The sequence below is a fragment of the Narcine bancroftii genome, chromosome 2 (genome assembly GCF_036971445.1).
Source record: "Narcine bancroftii isolate sNarBan1 chromosome 2, sNarBan1.hap1, whole genome shotgun sequence".
In the NCBI taxonomy this organism is placed as follows: Eukaryota; Metazoa; Chordata; class Chondrichthyes; order Torpediniformes; family Narcinidae; genus Narcine; species Narcine bancroftii.
Window position 1 is genome coordinate 285,142,621 of NC_091470.1, and position 24,022 is coordinate 285,166,642.

A 24,022-nucleotide genomic window follows, 5' to 3' on the forward strand; every position below is an offset into this window, starting at 1 on the left:
CCCCTATATTTGGCTCTGGCCAGTCAGTGCTCCAACCTCTCAATGCCCCAACTGCAAACCCTTGCCTCAGTTGCCCAACCATCCAAGCTCCTGACACCCCAACCCTGGATCCTGACCTCAGCCACCCGACTTTCCAAACTATTGATGCCCGGAACGCAGGCTTACAAATGCACGAATGATCAAACATTGGAATATTTGACTACACCTCTCCTGGTTACACCTTTGCATGTTATAATTTCCCTGCTAAACAGGTTTTATTCCCTAAGTCAATGGTTCTCAACCTTTTTCCTTCCACTCACATACCACCTTAAGCAATCCCTTACTAATCACAGAGCACCGATGACATTGGGAATACTTAAAGTGTATGCGAGTGGAAAGAAAAAGGTCGAGAACTATTGTTCTAGATAATGCTCCTTTTGGAGCATGTATCAGAGATTAAACCAAGTTGACCAGGGTCCACCAAATTTTGGGAACGCCTGTAATAACTTCACAATTCAGAAGCGGGACCTCACTGAGATAAACTTCATAACTAATCTTCATCCTTCAGCTGCTCCTTTAACAGTTGCCTTTTCAGACTCCTAATCTATTCACTAGGATTACATTTCCCCCTCTATGTTGCACATCCATTCTCCTACCAACCCAACCTCAGCCCAGCTTCCTCCTTACCCCAGCACTGGATATGTAGCCATAGCCCCCGTGGGAGCATCTCTGCCTCCAAAACATGCAAATCAATGGCAGCCAAGTCCATCAAATTCCTCCGCCATTGAATTTCTAAAGTAAAGCGAAAGTCTTTGAAACATTACTAGACAATTTCATTCGGATCTGCTTGAACAAATCTTGAACAAAAAGTTAATATGCTGGAAATTCTTATGAAATCAGGCATCTACTGTGAAAACAGAAAGTAATGCTGATGCAAGATCATTAACTTCTGTTTCACATTCCCCAGATATTGTTTTACTTGCCGACTATTTGCAGAAACCCCTTTTCACTTTAGGCTTCAGATGTCTATAGATGAAAGTCCATTTGCATTATGCATCATTCAGTCAGTGAATGAAGTTAACTATGTAGTTTAACACAACTGTGGGCCACAAGGTTGAGTTTCTGATTCACTAATTGGATTGGTATTGAGGTCTTAATTACCACTTCATTTTGTAAATGTTCCAGTCACCTGGCTGTTTTCTGCAGTATTCAGCCTTCTAAATGAGTCAACAGTTAAATGGGCAAGTGTAAGATAAATAAATTCAACTGATTTTAACAACTCTCTTGCAGAGCCAGGTAAGAATAAATTATTTTTTTTTACTGGCAGCATGTTGGATATTAAATAAAGTTTTCAATCAGTAATTGTCATTTATTATTAAAACAGGGCACATTTCAAAAATTCCAATGGTGTAAAAATCATTTCTTTAATAAAGCTTGTTAATAAATTGGGTACAAGATTCAGATACAACTGGCTGTCACTTTTCAAACCAGTTACTACAAGCCACAGAAAAGCATAAATAGGCATAATAACATACAATTTTAAATGTTACAACATCAGATACTGTATGTCAACACAGAAATTTGAACATTTAACACCATTTTCCACACTCAGTAATGATGTAAAAGAAAACTGTCACGTTATCCAAAGTGACAAAATGACATTGTGATACATAGACCAAATTTTTCAGTTTTGATCTCGCCAAATAATTTAAGATCAAAAATGTTTAAAGAGGTATTTTAATCTGCATTTTTCATAGATTTACTACAATAGCTTTTTAAAAATAATTTAAAACATTTTATTTTTTTTTAAAATACGGTACGTTAAACGAGAACTGCCTGGAATGTAAAAAGCTCCTCTCCCATACACAAATTATGAAAAAAATAATAGATGAAACAGCAGCAGTGCAAATCTTTACAGGGTTTTTAATTCAAAATAAGAAATAAACTTGCAGATTTGACTAATAAAAAAATCTGCGAAAGCATTTACACTACAAACAAGTATAGTATCTGAGGTAGTAAAGATACATAACGGCAGACAGTATATTTGAAAGGCAGATTTCATAAAATGTTTAAAAGTGTACAAAGGCAATTTTATCATAATAAAATAACAAATAACTCAACAGCTTGTGGCCAGTAAGCAATATAGATTTTTTTAAAAATAGAATCAAACATCAACTTTATACTGCGTTTCATATACCAACTAATGGAATGTAAAGGTACACTGCATAGCCCATGTCCCACTTATGCATACAGTTTGCAAATTCTGCTTAGAAATTTATTTCATTACTTTGATATGATGTGTGAAAGTATAATTTATACATTCTATTTTGCATTTCGGGCAAGTGATTGGAGTGGTGCTAAGGATGGATATGAAATGGCATCACAAACATAACCCTTAAACACCGCCAGAGGCCTGCTCTAAACTGGACATCAGGCCTTATCTACTGCAGTTGCCAATCAAGTATTCCAAAACAGCTCAAAAAAAAACCGGTGGATTCTGACCCTGACAACCTCCAGGAGGGTGTAATGAAAAAGTGGGAGATAAAAGTAAAGGGGAAATGAAGGGGCAATTTTGAGTTTTTAAAATTACCCACAATACACTTGCAAGTGGAGAATTCCACATCCAACAGATATGAAAGCAGTATGGGGTCTCTAATAATTTCCAGAGTGATAACTGAAAGGGATATTAGTTACGTAGATGAACACTCCAAAGTCAACTGGACAGAGCTTGCAAGGGACAAGATCTGTTCAGTCGATAATACAACTATTAAGAGCCCATATCAAAATATTAGGACACTTTCGCCTCTTCAAGGTTCATTTCACTTGGATGCTCTAAAGAATTTGAAGCTACTGGCATCTCCTTTTAGGAGAGCAACAAGCTGCAATATATTCAACAAAACTGCTCTTTATTTGCCCAGAAAGTGGATGCAACGAGTTCCAATCGCTCTCCCAAGGACAGTACAAGCTGATCACTCTACCATTAATACATTAATATAATCAATTTATTTCCTGACCCGCAGGAAATACTGCCAGGTTCTCAAAAGTTTTGATTAGTTCAACCTAATCATGTTTTTTTTGTCTGAACCTTGGTGTTCATTTTGCATAGAGTTAGCAGCATTCTGTTATGACAATTTTAAAATTGTAAATTTATTTTGCACGGGGCAGTTGCATTATGGAGATTATTATTGCTTATGTGATTTTAACTTTCTGCATTACACTTTTTTTTTATTACGGGAAAGTATTGGTTTGCAATGGATAAAACGGTTTCTGCCAATATTCTAACACAGCACAAAAAAAATCCCAGGAAATAGTTGAAACACTTTCCTTTGCTTCTTCCAAGTCCTGCGTTAAACGTGGTTACTTTTGATCAGTATCAAATGATTGCAAATATTCTGAATGCTTTGGCTCCAGGTGGATTTTTCAGGCTAACAAGAGAAAAGAAAGTTAGGAAATACTCTTTCAATAATTGATTTGACATCAACAATATCCTATTCCTTGTGATTAATTGTTTTAGTTGACAATTTTGAAATAGAACTGAAAAAATTGCTTTTAACTGTTTAAAAATATTGTATATGTGTTGAACTGAACAGAGGCTATCCTTTCTCATTTCACAAAGTCTCAAGTAAAAATTCTGAATGTGGCAGAATTGAATGAACAGTCAGCCCAATGGACAAAAATTGAGAATAGTGACTGATGAACATTAAAGCTTAACCTCTTGTGCTGGGTGAGTTTGGGTGGAGCCCATTGTTATTTATACCCTGTGGTGATAGGTTTCCTCCATTGTATATAGTTATTGACAACTATATACATGGAGCTGGCCCGCCCACTGATGACTCATACCCTATGACTCTTCCCCCATGGTCCTGGGTCATAAAAGGTCAAGCCACCTCTCCGCCATTCCTATACCTGGATCCGGGCCAGCAAGGTTCTTCTGAACATTAAAGCCTATCGTTCCCTCTGCCTAGATTTTGTGGTTACTAGTAGTGCACTAAATGCCCAAAGCAGAAATTTATGTAAAAGAGGTTATTTCAAAATAAACTACCTCAGCGAGAATGCTGAAACAAAGATTTAAAACAACTGATTGGAATGAGGGTGGTTATATTATCTGGAATCTTTCACCCTCCTTTCCTCCACTCAAAAGCTTCTATTATTGATATACTAGTTTGAACCCCTCATGCTGTATCTCAGACTGCCAGACAATGATCACCATAGGAACAGACTTAATTACTGCAGGGATCTGTAATAATATTAGCTCTTTAATTCTTCATAGCCCACGCTTTGTAGATAAAAATAAAATACCATGCTTGAGAGGTTCAGCTGGTTTCTCTAGCATTGTATTTTTATTTCAACCACAGTGTTTGTAGACTTTCGTCTTGTGCTTTTCTGATAGTAACACCTACATCATTTCATCCCGTTCTTAATTCATTATAGTAAAATGCCCATTATTCTAGAAAATCTCAGAATATAAATAGGTGAAAAATAAGTAAGTTTAAAATTGACACCCCTAGCGGTTAGTTTCCAATCACGCAACATGCAATCTCGAGCAACTGCCAAATTCACTTATCTGGCAGATTGGGTTTTTTTTTCTAAACTGTACGACGAAAACACAGAATTTTCACAGGTCTTTTAAGATTCTTGAACAATGCACAGCACGAGTTTGTGTGCAATAAGTCTTGGAATCCATATCAGAATACAAATGTCCACAGATTGAAAAAAAAGTCTTATTATTAATAAATCCCAAAATTCATCTGAAATACTTGCTCTTCGTCTATGAATTTCAAACATTTTGTTAACAGCCACAAAAAAAAACAATATTTGTTGTGATGAAATAGTAAGCAGCTTTTAGGGGATACGTTTTATCAGCTTACTGGAACCAGGCAGTTCCATACCCTCCACTGGATTCATTAATAGCTTTGTGAAACATTGGGATGGGACAGACTGTTTCAGCCAGTTTGTTTTTCACATACCAAATAACAGTTCAATAAGCTTTGCTGTTCAAAATTTAACTTTGGCACTCAAATAAATCTGCTGCTTTAGATTATTGATCTAACCTTTCAGAGAATATTCCATTCTGGTACGAGCCGAAGTAACGCTGCTTTTTCTCAACTGGCATTATATCAATATAACCTCCTTCATGATTCCGAATGACCCCAGCATGCACTGCAGCTCTGCAAATACTGGATCTCTGGGAAAATTAAAATTGATAAGTAATCAACAGGAGAAATAAATAGCAACTCAAGTCGCAATCGTCAAGAAAACAAAATCACTTTGGATTTGAAATTATGTTAGACAACTAAAACAAATTTGTAAGGAGGACTATTGCTCTCATTTGGCAACTTAAATTTCGATTAGCACTAAAGAGTTAAGAGTTTTGCATTAAGTTTTCATTCCAAAACAGTGAGGATATCAAGTGAATGGAGTTTACTTAAGGATTGTGTATTTGCAGCTAAGGAAAATGTGAGGCAGGTAAAAAGGGTCAGCAACCATGGCAAATTAATTATGAGGAAATAATGGCACAATCACAGCTGTCATGTGGTGATGAGGTCACTGTGCAGGAGAAGGAGATGTGGAAAAAGAATCCAAAAGCAGCAATGGCCCTGAATCCTAAGTGCATGTGAAGGAAGAATCTGACAGTTAAAGAAGCAGCTTTCGCCATTCACATATAATTCAATAAACATAAATCATTGTTCTTAATTGATTCTGATTTTCTAAATCTGTCATAAACATATAATCCTTTAAGAACCCAGTGAAAACACTGACACAGCCATTTTTAGTGATTTTCAAGGTATGGATTGCTTTTAAAACATACTTAAAGATTAAAATTCTTCTCATGTTTCACACCATGTGAGATAAAGTGCAGCCTTGCACAGTCAAGCTGCTCTGCTTTTATTTAATAATGTACCTCCACCTCCGACAAATGACCATCCTGCAGCAATTATTTTTGCCGGAACAAAGTTTTAATAACACAATATTTTCAAAATGAACTCAACTTGAGGAGAGATTAATCTGGAGGAATCAGAAGTGAGTAGTACTAATATCAGGTCCACCCTGCTTGATGGAGTTGCTCCAGGTAATGGAAAGCTCAAGAATATAGCCAATCATTCAGGCTTAATATCATCCTGGTTGAAGGATTGTGTGTGATCACAAACCGCCTATTGTATAATCTCCGGCATGTATATTCTGCCATGGTACCAATTTTCTGAATGGCACAAGAATAATAATTCACAAGTGGAACTGCAAGCAAATCAGCAGACAGGATGCTGGAAAAATCTGCTTGGAAGCTCAAATTCATAAAGATATATACACCGTGTAATTCACAATGCAAACTAAGCAACAGGAATCATTAATGCTATTTTAATTGCATATTATGCACAAGCCATTATTAAATTAAATCAAATTCTAGCTTTCAGCAATTAATCAAAAATATTATGGCCAGCATCTCAAGAAAATTCTGATTCCAAGCTATAAGGTAAGGTTTATGTCTGTAAATCAGGTAATAAACATTTGAACCCTGAATAAAATATTGGAAGGGTACTCTAAGTATCACATAGAAAATTGTTTAAAAAGTCTTAAAATTCTAATTTCATCTAGGCATATGATGGGTTTCCTCGAAGATTTGGAAGGGAAACTTATGCAAACTATGCAAAATAAGTGAGGACTATTGCATATGAAATGCAGTGGTTAAAAAACTGCTAATGTGAATTTAGGATCAATTTTAGAATAAAATCCAAATTAGTCAGATTTTGAACAGTGCACCAAAGTTAGAAAAATGGGGCAATGTTTTATTATAGTACTAAACTTTACCCATGCTGATGTAATGTGGAACTGCCACTTGTAAAATTACATATTTTTTTTACCACCCATGGATGTATGACTTACTTTCCTTCATTAAATTCATTCTGGAAAGGATGGCATCACTGTAGGACTGTTGTTCTCTCTACCTCTACTGTAAAAATTTCCACAGATTTTTGGCAAATATAAAGTAATAATAAATAAATATCAGTTTGATTTTTGACTCCAATTTCTCCGGAAGGTTTTCTAGCTCAAACACTGTCCCCAGTGACAGCATCCTTCCTTTATATTGTATGAATAACTTGGACAATCAAGGCAATTTTTTTTCCAGATTCTAAAGTGGATCATTCCAAAACATCTCAGCAACATTCTGTCTAAGAACTTACTGTCAGAATGAATTTGAAAGTTATGGCTCTTGATCAAATCAAGTCAGGAACACAGGAATTTTAGCACCCACCACCCCTCTCACCTGCCACACACACAATCCCAGGTCCACTGGTCAATGCCTGACCAATGTCCAATGTCTGCAGCAATTCCTGAAGCCACCTGTCAAGTCTCCCAATGTGTGTACAGTGTCCTGTTAAATATTGAGAGGGAAACAAAAGCTAGTCCAACATGCTCCTGGCTGAGCACTTTGTTCTGTCCCCATCAGTGACAGGGATCTCCTCGTGGCCAACCATTTCAATTTTGCATCCCACTCCAGTGCTGACATTTCTGTTCATGGCCTCATGTACCATCAAACCAAAACCACCCGCAAATTGAAGGAGCAACACCTAATTTTCCATCTGGGCACCTTCCAATTGGAGGGCATTATCATCAACTTTTCTGGATTCTGCTAGACTACTCTCTGTTCTCCCTCTCTTCCCCATTCCTCCAGTTCTCCAACTTCTTTCCTCTCCATTCCCTTATTTATTGATGTGCCCCCTCGCTTATTCCTCTACCTCCTGCCTGTGGGACTCTGCTCCTCCCCCTGCCCCTCACCCCCCCCCCCCCACCATTTTGTTCATTCAACCCTGGTTATTTTTTTTTATCTCAGCTATGTAAAGTACACTGTTTCACCTTGTGTTTTTACTTCAATTACGGAGTCTGTAGTCTTTTGTGTTTTACTCCTGCTCCCTGGTTCTACTGAGAATGCTCCACAACAGTCAGAGTGTGGAGCTCCAGCTCCTGTACATTGTAGTTTGGCTCGTGATATTATTAATGGCCAGGCACTGTTCCAGTTTCTATTCTAATTTCATGATTGCTATAGATTCACCCAGAAATGATCAGTGGCATGATCTACTCTGGTTGAAATTAAATGTTGCCTTGTCAGCACTTAAAACATGGGAACCAGCCCATCAAATATCTGGGTTTTCTTGCTTGCCATTACTCACCAATTTTTAATAAATCATTGTATGGTTTCTGTCAGCATACTTCATGAGAACTGAAGCCAAACTCAGGGGAAAATTTAGTGCTATGTTGCCACTCCTACTTCCATCTTATTTGGTGAAAATTCCCAAATAATCCAATAAACAATTTTTCACAATACACATCTCATTAAATTTGTAATTCAATACATCTCATGATAAAAATGCATAGCATTGTATCTAAATGCTGAGATGCAGAGGGTTCTGGGTGACCTCATGCATAATGCACAAAGGCTAACGTACTGGTAGTCCAAGTAATTAGGAGAGATAACCGAATGTTAACAATGTTGAAACCACAACTGAAATATGTGCAGTACTGGTCTCCTTACTTAAGGAAAATTTTGTTATTTTAGAAGCAATCCAGGAAGGTCCCTAGACTAATACCCGAAAGGTCAGGCTATCTTACAAGGAGCAGGTTTGCATCTGTTGGAGTTCTGAACAGTTGGAGTAGACTTGAAAGAAATGCAAGATTTTGAAGGGTCATAACAGATTAGAGGTGAAGAGAATATTTTGTCTTGGGGGAAATTATTGACAGATGAGAAATGGTTGAGATTATAAAAGGATCACAGGTGATCTGATTAAATTTTGAGGTAGCTTGATAGGGCCAAATGGCCTTTTCCTGCTCTTAATTTTTATGTTTAGTATATTCAAATTTTAAAAATATATTCTAGTCACATGAAATTCCAAAGAAATTGAGATGATGTCAACTCTATTACTTGGTGCATCAGAAATGGTTAACTGGATAATTATGACAAAAAAAATAGAAATTCTTGCATTTATATTCTGCCTTTCACATTCCTTTCAAAGCACCCAGGAGGCCTTAAAAAAGTATTCATGAAATGCAATCACCATCATAAAGAACAACCTGCTACAAATAGCAATACATCAGTGACTAGATACAATTTAAACATTGTTGATTGATGGATAAATGTCACTGTGTGTCTTTGAAATGACTCTATGCCTTCACAAGGCAAAGAAAATAAATATTTTTGTGTATCTGACAACAAATGGAATCCTGAAATATTAGCCAGGACACTGAGAACAATATCCCTGCTTCTCTTCAAACCAGTAACATGCGTCTTCAGTGAGCAGCTGAGAAAGCATTAGGGATCGTTGTTTTAAAAATAAATGTTCCTTTACTCTAAGTCCTGCACCATTTCAGTCTAAAATTTTGCACTCAACTCTCTGGACTGGGTCATGAACCCGCGAGTCAGAAATCAGAGCAACCCCAGCTGAGCCCCTCTCACCCTGACAGCATTACACACTTACTCAAAGCAATCATTCAGTGATATCCATTCCTGCTACTTACATCAGAGTAGAACCGGGTCCCAATTACCCGAGCCAGATGTGGATTTTCCTCCATACAATTTCGTGGACAATACATCCTGAAAATTGAGAGAGTAATGCACAGTTTCAGCACTTTGGCTCAAGTAAAATAGACACAAGCATCAGACAGACCACGCAATGTGATTTTCCACTGATAAAAAAGACATCAGAAGCATTAAATCATTTTTTGGATATTTCCAATTATGAATAAGTGTGCTGTTGTACAACCAATATACCAATTAATATTTGAAGGCATTCTTATACAAGTTCCTCATAGCTATGTTGTGACCATCTGATGCCTGACAACTTGATATTCTATGAAGACAGAGCATCAGGATCATGGGAATTTTACAGTTTCAACCCTGTGTAACTGAATGTGCAATTTAATGATGGTGAGATTAAAAGAATGCATCTGTAAACATTATCAGTGAGAATCAGCAAAGCATACAGGTGTTCTATTTTAGAAAGATGTATTATATGCAGAACATTATTTAAAAAGACCCACACCACTGAAGACAGGCTCTGTTCTTGCTGCTGCCATCAGGAAAGAGGTACAAGTGCCGCAAGACTCACACGAACAGGTTCAGGAACAATCGTTACCCCTCCACCATCAGACTCCTGAACAACAAACTCAGTCAGGGACTCGTTTAAGGACTCTTACTTGTGCACTTTATTGATTTTCTTTTTGTTCTCTCTGTATTGAAGTGTGTCTACATTCGTTATCTGTTTACAGTTCTTTTATTTTTCACACTGTGTAGAGTTTATTTTTGCACGACCAATCAGTGGTAATTCTGCCGCACCCACAGGAAAAAGGAATCTCAGGGTGGCACGTGATGCCATCTATATACTCTGACAATAAATATGAAATCAATTTAAACTCTAATTGCCAGATTTCCCAAGGTCCAAAAATCCCAGCAGTGATATGGAGGAAGGAGCTGCTATCAACAACTCAAAAACCTTCCTTGTGACAACTGAGCTGCTCGACTTCTCCATGTTGCCATTGCATAACCCAACTCTGTTCTCATACATTCATCCCCCCACTAAGCTCACAGCTGAAAACAAGTCCCTTTTCAAATGACAATGCAGACAAAGTGCTAAACAAGTTGTTCCAGTGAAAAATCATTCACCTTCACTCACCTTGGACAATGCGAAGTTGGCTTTTTGAACATGCACATTTCATATGCTCTTGTCTGACAGGTAGCAGATCGAACTGTGGAGAAAATTAAGAGTTAAAGTTTATTAGTGAAAACAAAACTGAAATAAAATGGTTAAAATTTACAATTAAATGTTTAGAACTTCCACTAACCGGGTACTTCAGAGACAGTAAATGAATTGGCAGGTTTGTATTTACTAAAACAAAGGAAGAAATATGTTAGTTGATGTCAGTGGAGAATCCAAATCAAACAAATATATAATTAAATGTTGACCAGGAAATACCCAACAAAACATTTATATATAAAAAATAATCTGAAACCTGTCAACTCTCTTTTCTTATTAAAATATTTTTATTGAGTTCAATATAATGATCTCATATACATATTGTATTAGCATAATAGAAGGAAATATCAAAATGTATAAATAATAACTGGTAAAAATGCTCTAAACGACAGTTTCCCATTTTTGTTAATTGTTAATTATTAAGATTAAAAATGAAAATCACATGAATTACTTTATCAGCAACTTGGTAAAATATTTTTTTTATAGTCTAGGACCATCATACACAAAATCAACATATTTTTAAAAAATACAAAAAACTCTTCCTTTTAACTTCACGCTCACATTCTCTTTTCCCCTCTCCATCTCACAGCCTTTCATTCATGGCTCAGCTCCACTCCCTTTCTTTTCTGTTGATTAGTGACCTTCACATTTAGCCTTCTGCACTGAGCTTCCCTTTGCAGTTAACAGTCCTAGTGTAAGACCGTACACTGCAGCCCCCTGTAGTATGAAGTGCACTAGCTCCCAAAAAGGCAGCAACGATTCCCATGCACAAATGAGTTCATTTAGGAAACAGCCTGAACCCTCGGCCATCTGAAATTTTAGACTCTGCTCAGTGATGAGAAAGGAACACCCCGTCGACTGAAGGAACTCAGCAGCATCAGTGGGAGAAAAGACTGGTCAACATTTTGAGCCGGCTCTCTTCATCAGGATTGAGGGACGGTGCCCATAAAGGGGTTCCACCTGAAACACTGACAATTCTTTTAATCCTATTAATGCTGCTAAGCCAGCTGCATTCCTCCAGTAGATTCCAGCATTGTTCCTCCTGTGAAGAGAAAGCTTGACAAAATTGTGGTACTGTATCAGATTCTGAGGCATTGGGGATGGTGCGATTGAGTATCAATGAAGATTGGTAAGACCTTCTCCTTCAAAAACTGCATTAATACTGGAGCACCACAGGGCTATGTTTTTAGCCCCCTGCTCTATTCACTTTACACCTACGACTGGGTAGCTCATATGACAATAATGCCATCTACAAATTTGCTGGCGATACCATGGTAGTGGGTTGTATAAAGGAAGGGGATGAGTTAGCGTACAGGAGGGAGATTGAAAACTTGGCTGAATGGTGCACCAACAACAACCTTGCACTCAATGTCACCAAAACTAAGGAGCTGATTGTTGTCTACAGGAAAGAAAAGCCAGAGGTATACAATCAGAGGTGGAGAGGGTGAGCAAATTTAAATTCTTGGGAGTCACTATCTCGGAGGATCTTTCCAGGACCCAACACACCAATGGTATCATGAAGAAAGTACGTCAGCACCTTTACTTCCTCAAGAGTTTATATTTGTTATCTGTTTACAGTTCTTTTATTTGTTTACTTGTTCATGCTGTGTAGTTTATCTTTGCACTACCATTTATTGTGTAATTCTGCCATGCCTGGAGGAGAAATAATCTCAGGGTTGTATGTGATATCACCAATGTATATAGTTACAGTATCTGGAGTGTAATGACTGTGCTTACAGCGATTGGCTGAGAGCTTAGCCACGCCTACTGTCTGGGCCTTAAAGGGTTGTGTCCCTAGCCAGGTCGGATCATTCCGGACTGGTCGGCCAACTGTGAAGAGCTCCGGTCTTTTGCTAATAAAAGCCTTGGTTTGGATCAACAAGTCTTTGGTTCTTTCGACGAGCTCTACAATCATGTATGTATTCTGACTATAAATCTGAATCTTAGTGAGGTGCTGCACATGAAGAGGTTTCATAATGGAGTCCTGCTTGTTGATGTCTTTGCATTTCTGTACAAAAAGGCTGCAACTGAAGTCATAAATTCTTACCCAGTCGACTGGATCCCATTTTTGTATGATTTTATGAAAAAAGGCTTCTTTCCTTGTCTTGTAACATCTACCCAACCACCTTCATTGTCCAGCACTCCATAATGCATTGCAGCTCTACAGACGCTCGATTGCTGTAAAAATACCCATGAAATTAAAGAACATTATCCATCTACCTTAAACAAAATGCTGTAGACATTTTGTACGTGCAACTCGCAAAGATTACACAAATACAAAACTAATTATGGATTTGAACATTGGAGGGGGGGCAAGAAATCTCAACTTGAATTAGAAATAAGCATTAAACCGAGCGAGTTGATAAATGCTTCTAACCTTGTTAGCACAAAACCCCATTTAATTTGCATATTGACAGCCAGCTTTGATTGCATCTTAAAAGTACTACAGTATTAAAGCATCTTGGTCATTTTTTTTTTAATCATTTCTAGGAGGTCTACCAATTTCAATTTTTAATCATATTTTTCAGTGTAACATCTACCCAATGTACTAACAAAACCCATTAAAAATAAAATATTGTGCGGCTTTTCATATAAAAGAAACCTGCTTTTCTTTTAATATAGCTCATCTAATAGACAAGAATTTTGCCTAAATTTCAAGCACAATTCTGGTGATCCTCAGGAGAAGGTGGCTATATCCAGTCAATAAGATTAAGTTGTCACTGGCACAGTTAGTTGTGGGCACATGTGATGTATCCATGAGCAGATAGCAATATTCCAACAAATTTAATGACAGGATCAGATGTGGTCAGGCAAGGCTCGTAGTCACAGCTCTCGGACTCTTGATTTTGTCCTCCAACACATTTTGCCTTGGCACCCTAAATATCATTCTCAATTTTCTCTTCTCAATAATGGCAGTCATCGAGTCCTACAGCCCTTCAGACCAAATTGTCAATGCTGACAAAGTTAGTATTCGGAGATAGTCCTATTTCCCTGCATTTGGTCCATATCCTCGAGACTATTCCTGTCCATGTATCTGTCCAAATGTTTTTAAACATTGGCATAATACCTGCTTCTATAGTTTTGTCTTGCAGCTTGTTCCAGAAATGGATCACCATTTGAGTGAAAAAATTTAGCCCACAGATCCCTCTTACATGTCTCACCTTAAATGCATGCTCTCTAGATCTAGTCAACTACCCCTGCAAAAAAGACTCTTGGATTCCCTTTATCCATACACTTTGTGATTTTATAAATCCCAATAAAAACATCTCTCAGCCTCTTAAGCTCTAGGGAATAAAGTCCCAGTATACCTAACTTCTCTCCATAACTTGAGCCCTCTAAATCCAACAACATTCTGGGGAATCTCCTCTGTGCCCATTTCTACCTACTGATATTCTATCCATGTCTTAGCAACAAGAACTGTACACAATACTCCAAATGCCTTGTTCAGCTGTATCATAAGATCCCAATGTTTATTCTTGAAACTATGACCAATTGCCAAGTACCTTCTTCACTACCCTGACCATCAGTATCCTGAGCCAATCCATGCCCTGAATTCTTCCATCTTACTCATTTAGGCCTCTTAATAACAAACAAATCTTTTTTACTTGCTGCTACCACAATCTAAATGTGTTCCTACCCCTACAGTCTCCCTTCATTTTTTTTTTCCACTTTTGTACCACCTTTGCACCAATCACAATTCTGTCTTCGTGTGCACATCTTAAGAATCGATCAGCAGGAAATATAGTAATGTTCTTCCCCTCTGAGAAGAACTGGCTAACAAAACCCAAGAGCAAATGTGGGCAACAGGTGGGTCACTGTGTCTGCAAGTCCACTGCACTGGAACTAAAAGACAAATCAGAAATTCACTAAGAGGCATAACTGTAGGAACTCTCCTCCTCACAGACCATTTTCCCTCACATACTCTGCATGACAGATTGGTGCTTCTTTGAGCAGGTGCCCATTTTTATGTGATATTGTCATTGTCACTAATTGCTTGTCCATCCCTTCTCTTTCCAGGTTTATAATATGTTAGGCTAGAACATAAAGGGGAGTTAGCTCAAATTATTTTTTTGTGGATTAATTATACCAGTGAACACTATTAAAAATGGAAGAAAATATGTTAATTTGTTTTCTTGTATGTATTGTTACAGATAGCATACAGGTAGACCCCGACTTACTGTTGTAATGGGGACCAAAGAATCAGTTGCGTCTCAGAATGGATGCAAGTTGCCATTGTGTCCACACAGGTGGAGTACCAAAGTTTTAAAGCAAACTTTTTAATTAATTACTTTTTTCATCATACATTAGATGATAACAACTTAAAGCTTCCTGAATTTGTCGATCAATCTTGGAAAATCTTTCCACATTCTGGTCCATGCTAACCTTTTTAGTTCCAGGGTCCAGGGACTGGGCTTGACCATCTTGATTCCTGTGTGCATGTGCAAGTCTTTGGTGGGTTCATGTATTGGAGCTTAGTTGGTGCATGCCCAAGTTAAGTGCCCTGACAATATTGAAATTGCATCCTTAACTCTCACACATGCACCAACCAAACTCCAATATGCAAATCCACTCCACATGCACCTACCGAAGACTCAAGCATTCACACAGGTATCAAGATGGACATGCCCAGCCCCGGGACCCTGACTAACAAAGTAAGTATGTACATTTTGACTCTTACAGGCTCTGTATCCCTGTTATAGTTTGTGAAATATAACAAACCAGGTAAATTTTATATATATTTTTTTTTAATTGGACATATGTGCAAATGGTTGTAAATCACATAGGTCTTAAGTCAGAGACTACCTGTACAAGATTATCATCTCTAGAATGGCTAAAAATGACAAAATTCTATGTGATGTTAAGTGCAGTTTGGGCACAAGTCCTGAAGTCCAGGCACAAGATTTAAGTATCTGATGCTCTTTGTAAAGCCAGAAAAACACATGGCTGCAAGTCAAATTCTCATTCAATAGAGCCTATTAAGAAATTGCAAAAATAGAAAATTTTCAGCCAAATATTGATCAACAATGTTATTTATAAAATAAGAAAATGCTAGCATGGTGTAAATGTTGGAAATCTTACATTCAATGTCATTATCAAGCTGTTATCAGTTCTCTCGGAGTTATTATTGATGTCTAGTGGTAATTCCCTGGACAAGACTAAGAAAAGATGGGAGCAAGATTTTCAAAAAGAATTTTCTGATGTTACATGGGATTCCATCTTGAAATTGATTAATTTAACTTCCCTCTGTGCCTATCATTCATTATTGCAATTTAAAGTAGTGCATCGAGCTTACTTTTCAAAAGTTAAATTGGCTAAATTTTAATCTAATTTCTTGTCAAAATATGATGGATGTTAAGACTGAAGAATGTATATTATTTCATGTGTTTTGGTCATGTTCTTTGCTTTCCATTTATTGGGAAATTATCTTCTGTACCTTGTCTTTGGTTCTCAATATTAATTTGGCTCTTAATCCTTTTTTTTTTGCCCTATTTGGAATAAGTAAGTCAGCTAATTTAAATTTGTCTGGGCTACAATCCCATGTAGCTACCTTTGCTCTTCTTATTGCCAGAAGAGCTATATTTATGAGATGGAAGGATGCTGCCCCTCCTACGCATACTCAATGGTTATCTGATGTGATGGCATGCTTGACTCTGGAAAAAAATTAAATGCTCTACGAATGTAATAACCTTAATTTTTGAAATTTATGGGGTCCTTTCCTTAATTATTTTCAGAATTTTACGGTTTGTTGTCCTTTCTTTGGTGCATTAACGGAACATATATGTTTATTCACAACTTCACAGAGGAGGGTTAGATTATTAGAATAGTTTTTTTAAATATATATTTTGGGGTTTTTTTTAAACTCTTTCATAGGTTGTTTACAGCTATTTGTTAATATATATTTACTTAGTTGGCTATATATTCCTGTTATTACCTATGTATGAGCATACATTTTATAAGACTGGAAAATGTCATTATTGAACTGGTCAATGTTTGTCAATAGAAAGATTGGACACATCTTCTGCAAAAATGCAGAATAAGTACATGAGTTTTATGCATTCAAAATGTCACAAACCCAATTGAGTTTTAGGCAGAGTCTAACAATCCATGAAACTATTTCTTTATTTTTCACTCACCATGTCATAATGCAAAGTCCCAATTACTTTTCCTTGACTATACAAACAACCAGCCGGACATTCATATCTGTAGGAATTGAAATAAGATTCAGTTGGGTCCTTGTTGATTTTCTTTATACAATTTTAATGCTTTGACTGGAACAATACATTCCTACTTAATTCATCAGAATGTCAATGAAAAGAATGTTCTAAAATCTACGGTTACATTATCAATCAATACATATTTATAGAAACAGGTTTAAAAAAAGTTTTAAAAGATTGGTTATTTTTCAAGAGCTACTTTTTAGCCCTAGGATATTTCTAAGAAAATGCAGACAATCAGTTACTTTAACTGAAAAGAAATGGCTTTTGCCTCCATTTCTCACCTATTACAAGTTGTTCCTTTGCAGCGGTCACGTAGTTTAGTTTCACAGGATACCATCTGAGCTGTTGAGTAAGATTTATCTGGATCAGTTTCAGAATCTCAAACATATGGAATTTACTCATTCAGTAAATGCAATCTGGCACTCTTAAGAAAATGTATCTTAATTATTATTATTAAGATTGTATTATTTGGGGATGCTGTGGACTTCACAATCAAGAGTGTGAAATGAAAATTTATGAAATTATTTTGTCCAAAGCATAATGTCACAAAGCAGCAGTCATTATTTGACACATTTTCAAATTAATGGCAAATTTAAATTTATGAATTGTGTGAATCAGTTGTTCACATATAATCTCACTGAATGGTATGTTGCATTCAAAGATGACAATGCAAGATGTATCGTTCCTTTTCCTGCAGAACTCTGAACAACCAATCCTTCCCCATCACCCCAGTCAGTATTCTTTCATTACCAGCACATCCTCTCCCTTACCATAAAATCTCTTCCGATCAATAGAAATCCTTTCAACTTCTCTTTTCCCATTATTTATGGCATCAACTACCCTTTCCATTCTACAGTATTTATTCTACTGCTTTCAATTTGCTATCATGCCAATTCATAAAATGACCTCATCTACTCTGCGATGCCCAAATCAATTTGGCTGGGAGCAACATTGAACATCCATGTTCAATCCACAAGAGTGTCTCAGGACTGTCAGACACTTGCTATTTGCTATTTTATTTCTCTTTTTCCGCATTTCCAGTTCAATTTACTGCACACATTATATCTTGCCTTTATTTCTGAGGATAAAACAAATTGTTCTTACACATTTGTTGGGTACTTATAATCTCATTTGCGTCAAGATGTTCTGATCTTGAGGAATCTGTCCGTGTTCGCATATTTAACTGCGTTTCCTGGGTTTTTATTCTCTGTCTCTCAACCTCGTTAGTTTCTTCCTCTGGTTCTGATGGAGAATAGTAGTGATCTGTACCATCATCTTAAAGATGAAACAAAAATAGAAAGAGATGAAAGACAAAGTTTTTTATAAATATCTAAACTGTACTTCAGAAATACCAGAAACATCTGTCAAAGCACATTCTTGGCAATGAGCGAAAGCAAAAGTAACCATTTTTTTAAATATATAAACAGAGTTTAATTAAGCAGGACATTTTTACAAATCATTAAACTGGGAAATATTCAATAAAAATAATGAAAATACACGAGTTTTGCTTTGTTGGTGGGTCAAATTAGGGGCCCAAGAGTTAGACTGGAGCATCAGGGGCTGTGACAACAGATGTCAGTAGGGATAGAGGTTGGCAGGTCCGGCAAAGATTGAGCTGGAGAAAAGGTTGGAAATATGAGTAGGCCTGGATATTGGTGAGAGTGAGGCTGAACTGAAGAAGCAAGCTTTAGTGTGTCCTTCAACACATCTTCTGCCCCTTGGAATATGCTAGTCTGCAGCATTCACTTGTGGATATCTCCTTACACTGGAAGCCTAAGTTTCATGTGGGCCAAAGTACATCTCTCATCAAGCTAGTCTTCTAGGAGCAATTGTTTTGTCTCAATAGGAACAACCCATGGATTGCCGAGCTTTCTGTTACTCAGCTGCTCAGAGTAAACTTCAAGGAGCTTTGCATTCCATTCCTCACCTTCTTGGCAAAAGCACCATCTCTAGAAGTAGATGGATAATTGTCTCATCCACACCACAGCCTTTTGTGAGCAGAATGTGGTGAGACTGAGAGCCTGACATGAAGGATGTGGTGAGTGGGCCCCCCTCCCATTGCCAGCCAGGCAAGGTCCTATGGCTTGCTCGAGAGTCCTGGAGATGAGTAGGTGAATGAGCCATTCTGCTAAATGACCTGAAACTGGAGTCCCTTGAGGCAGTCTTCTCAAGGAACTATCCCACAGGTCTGCTATTCCCTTCTTCTATAGGGTTTCCAGGATATTCCATGCTACAGAAGTAAGATGGTGTGACAAGGTCCAACAAAATGGAACAAAACAAAATGGAGGCAAAACTTCATCAAAGGCACACACAGCTTGATGCAGCAAGATACAAAGGTAGCCATCAGGATGAGGGCCAGCTTGGGTACAGTTTTCTCTTCCTCACTGGAGACATGTTAACCATCTGATTTAAAGATGATTGCAAGATAGCTAGGTTCCCAGTACAAGATTCCATATCTGAGGACCTGTCTAGCACGTCTCCTTTCAGCAGTGATGAAGCAGACAGTGTGTTGTGACTTCTGCTTGTATGCAAAAGCCACGTGCACATGTGAGTCAAAACTACTCAAGTGCCATCCAGGTATGCATAGACACCAGCCACCCACATGTATGTTTGGAGTCTTATCTGTGTCAAATGCACAGGAGACCCAGAAGAAATAAATAGCTGCAGAACACAAAACTAGGAATAAGTTCATAGATTCGTTAAAAAGAAAGACATTTTCTCTCAAAGACAATTGACCCAAGTGATCCAGTGTCTGGAATAATGTTACCTAAAGTGCTTTAGGATTTCTAAACTTACAAATAACTGTCCAAATTATGAGCAAGAATAGTCACTCAGCATTGACCATTTGCTCCATTAATCAATACAACGTGACTGACCATATAGTAATAGTGTCATGTATCTGTAGAGATAAAGTCTTTAGAAGTGATTCAACTCAAATCTGCATTCCTGCCAACCACACCAGCCCATAAACTTCAACTGCTTGCTTATCAAGAATGTACCTTTAAAGTATTCAAAAGCATTGCTTCCTTTGAGAAAGCAAGTTCCAAAGATTTGTGACCCTAAAGAAGTACCGCATCTGTTTTAAATGGGCTATTCCTTATTTTTAAAATAACTCCAAGATCTAGCTTTTCTTTCAAAGGAAAATATCCTTTTCACATTCACCCTGTTGTCCATCTGAACCTTCAAATTTAACTCTACTTCTTTCTCCACAAATGCTGCCCACCACCATTTTCTTTTGTTTTTGCTTTTAAACACAAACATTGATTGCACATGCATGGAGTACAGCTAGGTTAAATACAGCATTTCAAAGATGTACAGAAGAGTAATTTCAATCACTATATTTGTGCCTGCCCTTTACTAAAACAATTCAAAATTAATTCTTCTGTCCAATGCTCTCCCTAAATTTCAAGATCAGTTTCAAGCACTGATTCAATTTTATTTCAACACTGCTTAAAATAGCCTGCACTCCCTGTCATACATGCTAGCTATGGCACGGGCTGCAGGCCATTACAGCCTACAAAGTGAAGGCAAACACTATAGATGGCTGTGATTCTTCATTACCCAATGATGTGAACACCTTCAATGCTGCTTTGAGAAGAACCAAACAGTGCCTACTAGAATCCCTGAAAAGGCTGAGGACCCTGTGATATCTGTCTCTGAGGGTAACATCAGAACATTATTCAAGAGGGTGAACCCTCACTAGGCATCAGGCACTGGCAGGGTACTGAAAATCTGTACCACCCAACTAACTGGAGTGTTCACAGACATTTTCAGCCTCTCAGTGTGGCAGTCAAAGGTTCCCACTAGCTTCAAAAGGGCACCAATCATCTAAGAACCCAAGAAGAGTATTGTGAGCTGCCTCAGTGACTACAGCCCAGTAGCACTAACTTCTACTGTGATGAAATGCTTTGAGAGGCTGGTCATGGCCAGAATTACCATGTACCTAAGTAGAGATCTGGTCCCACTGCAATCTGCCTATCATCACAATCGCTCCACAGCAGATGCAATATCACTGGCTCTCCACTCAGCTCTGGATCACCTCAAAGACAGCAACTCATACACATGGCCACTCTTCATTGACAACAGCTTGGCCTTCAATATTATTATTCCCTCAGTGCTGGTTAAGAAGCTACAAACTCTAGGCCTCTGTACCCCCCCCCCCCAACCCACTGCAACTGGATCCTTAACTTTCTCATCAGAAGACCACAGTCAGATCGAATTGGAAACAACATCTCCTCCTCGCTGATCATCAACACAGGTACACCCCAAGGGTGCATGCTTAGCCCGCTGCTCTACTCGTTATACACCAATGACTGTTGTAGGCAGAATCACAAATGGCAATGAGGAAGCCTACAGGAGGGAAATAGATCAGCTCGTTAAATAGGGTATTGACAACAACCTTGAGTTCAACATTAGCGAAACCAAGGAGATGATTGTGGACATCAGGAGGAAGTCAGGGGAATACAACCCAGTCCTCACTGAGGGCTCAGTAGTGGAGAAGGTCAAGAACTTCAAATTCCTGGATGTCAACATCTCTGAGGATCTGTCCTGGAGCCTGCACATTGATGCAATTACAAAGGTGGCTTGGCAGCAGCTATACTTTGTGAGGTGACCGAAAACTCTCAAACTTCTATAGGTGTACCTGGCTGATTGCGTGACTGCCTGGTATGGAGGCAGCAACTCTCAGGACAAGAATAAACTCCAGAGGGTTGTTAACTCAGCCTACAACATCGAAAGCAGCCCCTATCCTCAAATACCGCCACCACCCAGGCCATGCCCTCTTCACTCTGCTACCATCAGAAAAAAGGTACAGGAGCCTAAAGATGAGCACTCAGCAGCACAAGGGCAGCTTCTTCCCCGCTGCCATCAGATTCCTGAATAATCAATGAACCATTATTATTATTATTTTATTTTTTATAGAATTGTCATAAGATGGTTATAATATGTATGCTTGCACTAAGATGCTGTTGCAAAACACCAAATTTAATGACTTGTTCATGACAATAAATCCTGATTCTGATATTATTGAATTAAATACTGTTCTTGACACAATTATTTAAACACAAAGCTGAATATTCCCCCCTACATTTGAACTATTGTAATCTCCATTCAAGACACATGGCAAACAATACAAATCAAAAGAGCAAATAGCTGAATTGTACAAGCATTTACTCAAGTATAGGAAATTGTGACTGAATTTGCAGCAAGGTTATTTAGAATATTTACACCAAGTGTGAGCTATGATATTAAAGATTTATAAAGCAAAGAAAGACAATAGTACATACCTTTGTAACATAAATTATTCCTACAGCCCCCTCCGTAGCTTGGAGGGCACGCTGAACAGGGAGGTCCATGATTATAAGGTGCATGGCCCCACCAGTTTCCCCTGAAAATAAATATTTAAATCATATTTTACAGAGGAATATTTATTAGATCACACAATAATTTATCCAACACAATTGTAATATCATTCACTCTTCATTTATTTTTTTTTGTTATCCCTTTTCTATCATTGACTGGAATTGTGAAAAAATGGGAGCCATTATTGTTTTTTTTTTATTTTTTATTTTTCACACAATAAACCATACTGGCCAAAATACATACAGACATTTTTCTCTTGAATATATAGTGTCATTTTCTCCCCTTTTCCCCCCTCCCTTCCCTCCCTCCCTCTCCCCCCTTCCCATTTATTCAAAGTTCAATCTATAAGATACATTAAATCCGTTAAACAATGTCATCACTTAATAAAATAAACAAGAAATTTTTATCTTTTACTTTTAAATACTGAGTCAGTTCATTTCATTGTCTTCTCCTTCTGTCATTTTAGGTGGAGGAGGTTCATGGCAGGATTTCTCTATCGTATTGCATGTATGGTTCCCATATTTGTTCGAATATTGTGATGTTATTTCTTAAATTATATGTTATTTTTTCTAATGGAATACATTTATTTATTTCTATGTACCATTGTTGTGTTCTCAAGTTGTCTTCTAATTTCCAGGTTGACATAATACATTTTTTTGCTACAGCTAGGGCTATCATAATAAATCTTTTTTGTGCTCCATCCAAATTGAGTCCAAATTCTTTATTTCTTATATTACTTAGAAGGAAGATCTCTGGGTTTTTTGGTATATTGCTTTTTGTGATTTTATTTAATATCTGGTTTAGATCTTCCCAAAATTTTTCCACTTTCTCACATGCCCAAATTGCATGTATTGTTGTTCCCGTTTCCTTTCTACAGCGAAAACATCTGTCTGATACTGTTGGGTCCCATTTATTTAACTTTTGGGGTGTGATGTATAGCCTGTGTAACCAATTATATTGTATCTTGCATAACCTCGTGTTTATTGTATTTCTCATAGTTCCAGAACATAGCTTTTCCCATGTTTCATTCTTTATCTTATGTTTAGATCTTGTTCCCATTTTTGTTAGGTTTACAGTTAGTTTCCTCGTTCTCCTTTTCTTGCAGTTTGATGTACATGTTTGTTATAAATTTTTTAAATTATCATTGTGTCTGTAATCACATATTCAAAATTGCTTCCTTCTGATAACCTCAGACTGTTTCCCAATTTGTCCTTCATGTAGGTTTTCAGTTGGTGGTATGCAAACCTTGTATTGCGAGTTATATTATATTTGTCCTTCATTTGTTCAAAAGATAATAATTTATTTCCCAAAAAAACAATTTTTTATTCTTTTGATCCCTTTTCTCTCCCATTCTCTAAAGGAAAGGTTATTTATTGTGAAAGGGATTAGTTGATTTTGTGTCAATATTAATTTTGGTAGTTGATAACTTATTTTATTCCTTTCTATGTGAATCTTCTTCCAAATGTTGAGCAGATAGTGAAATACTGGTGAATTCCTACTTTGCACCAATTTTTCATCCCACTTATAGAGTATATGCTCAGGTATCTTCTCCCCTATTTTATCTAGCGCTAATCTGGTCCAATCTGATTTTTCCCTTGTTTGATAAAAATATGATAGGTATCTTAATTGTGCTGCTCTATAATAATCCTTAAAGTTTGGTAGTTGTAAGCCTCCTTGTTTGTACCATTCTGTTCATTTATCTAGTCTATCCTCGGTTTCCCC

At 37.4% G+C, this 24,022-nt stretch overlaps 1 protein-coding gene across 1 annotated transcript in view; it reads right to left on the reverse strand.

Moving 5' to 3' along the window:
• Positions 1 to 1,395: 1,395 nt before the first annotated feature.
• crispld1b (cysteine-rich secretory protein LCCL domain containing 1b) overlaps positions 1,396 to 24,022 on the reverse strand; it is a 46,918-nt gene continuing 24,291 nt past the window's right edge. The window contains exons 5-14 of the mRNA XM_069915415.1: positions 22,225 to 22,325; positions 18,044 to 18,214; positions 17,221 to 17,281; positions 16,856 to 16,922; positions 12,769 to 12,899; positions 10,810 to 10,853; positions 10,641 to 10,713; positions 9,487 to 9,562; positions 5,031 to 5,164; positions 1,396 to 3,404 (exon numbers count right to left, since the gene is read on the reverse strand). Of these exons, the coding sequence (XP_069771516.1) occupies positions 3,353 to 3,404; positions 5,031 to 5,164; positions 9,487 to 9,562; positions 10,641 to 10,713; positions 10,810 to 10,853; positions 12,769 to 12,899; positions 16,856 to 16,922; positions 17,221 to 17,281; positions 18,044 to 18,214; positions 22,225 to 22,325 (910 nt within the window). The 3' untranslated portion in view covers positions 1,396 to 3,352. The remainder of the gene's footprint in view (positions 3,405 to 5,030; positions 5,165 to 9,486; positions 9,563 to 10,640; positions 10,714 to 10,809; positions 10,854 to 12,768; positions 12,900 to 16,855; positions 16,923 to 17,220; positions 17,282 to 18,043; positions 18,215 to 22,224; positions 22,326 to 24,022) is intronic.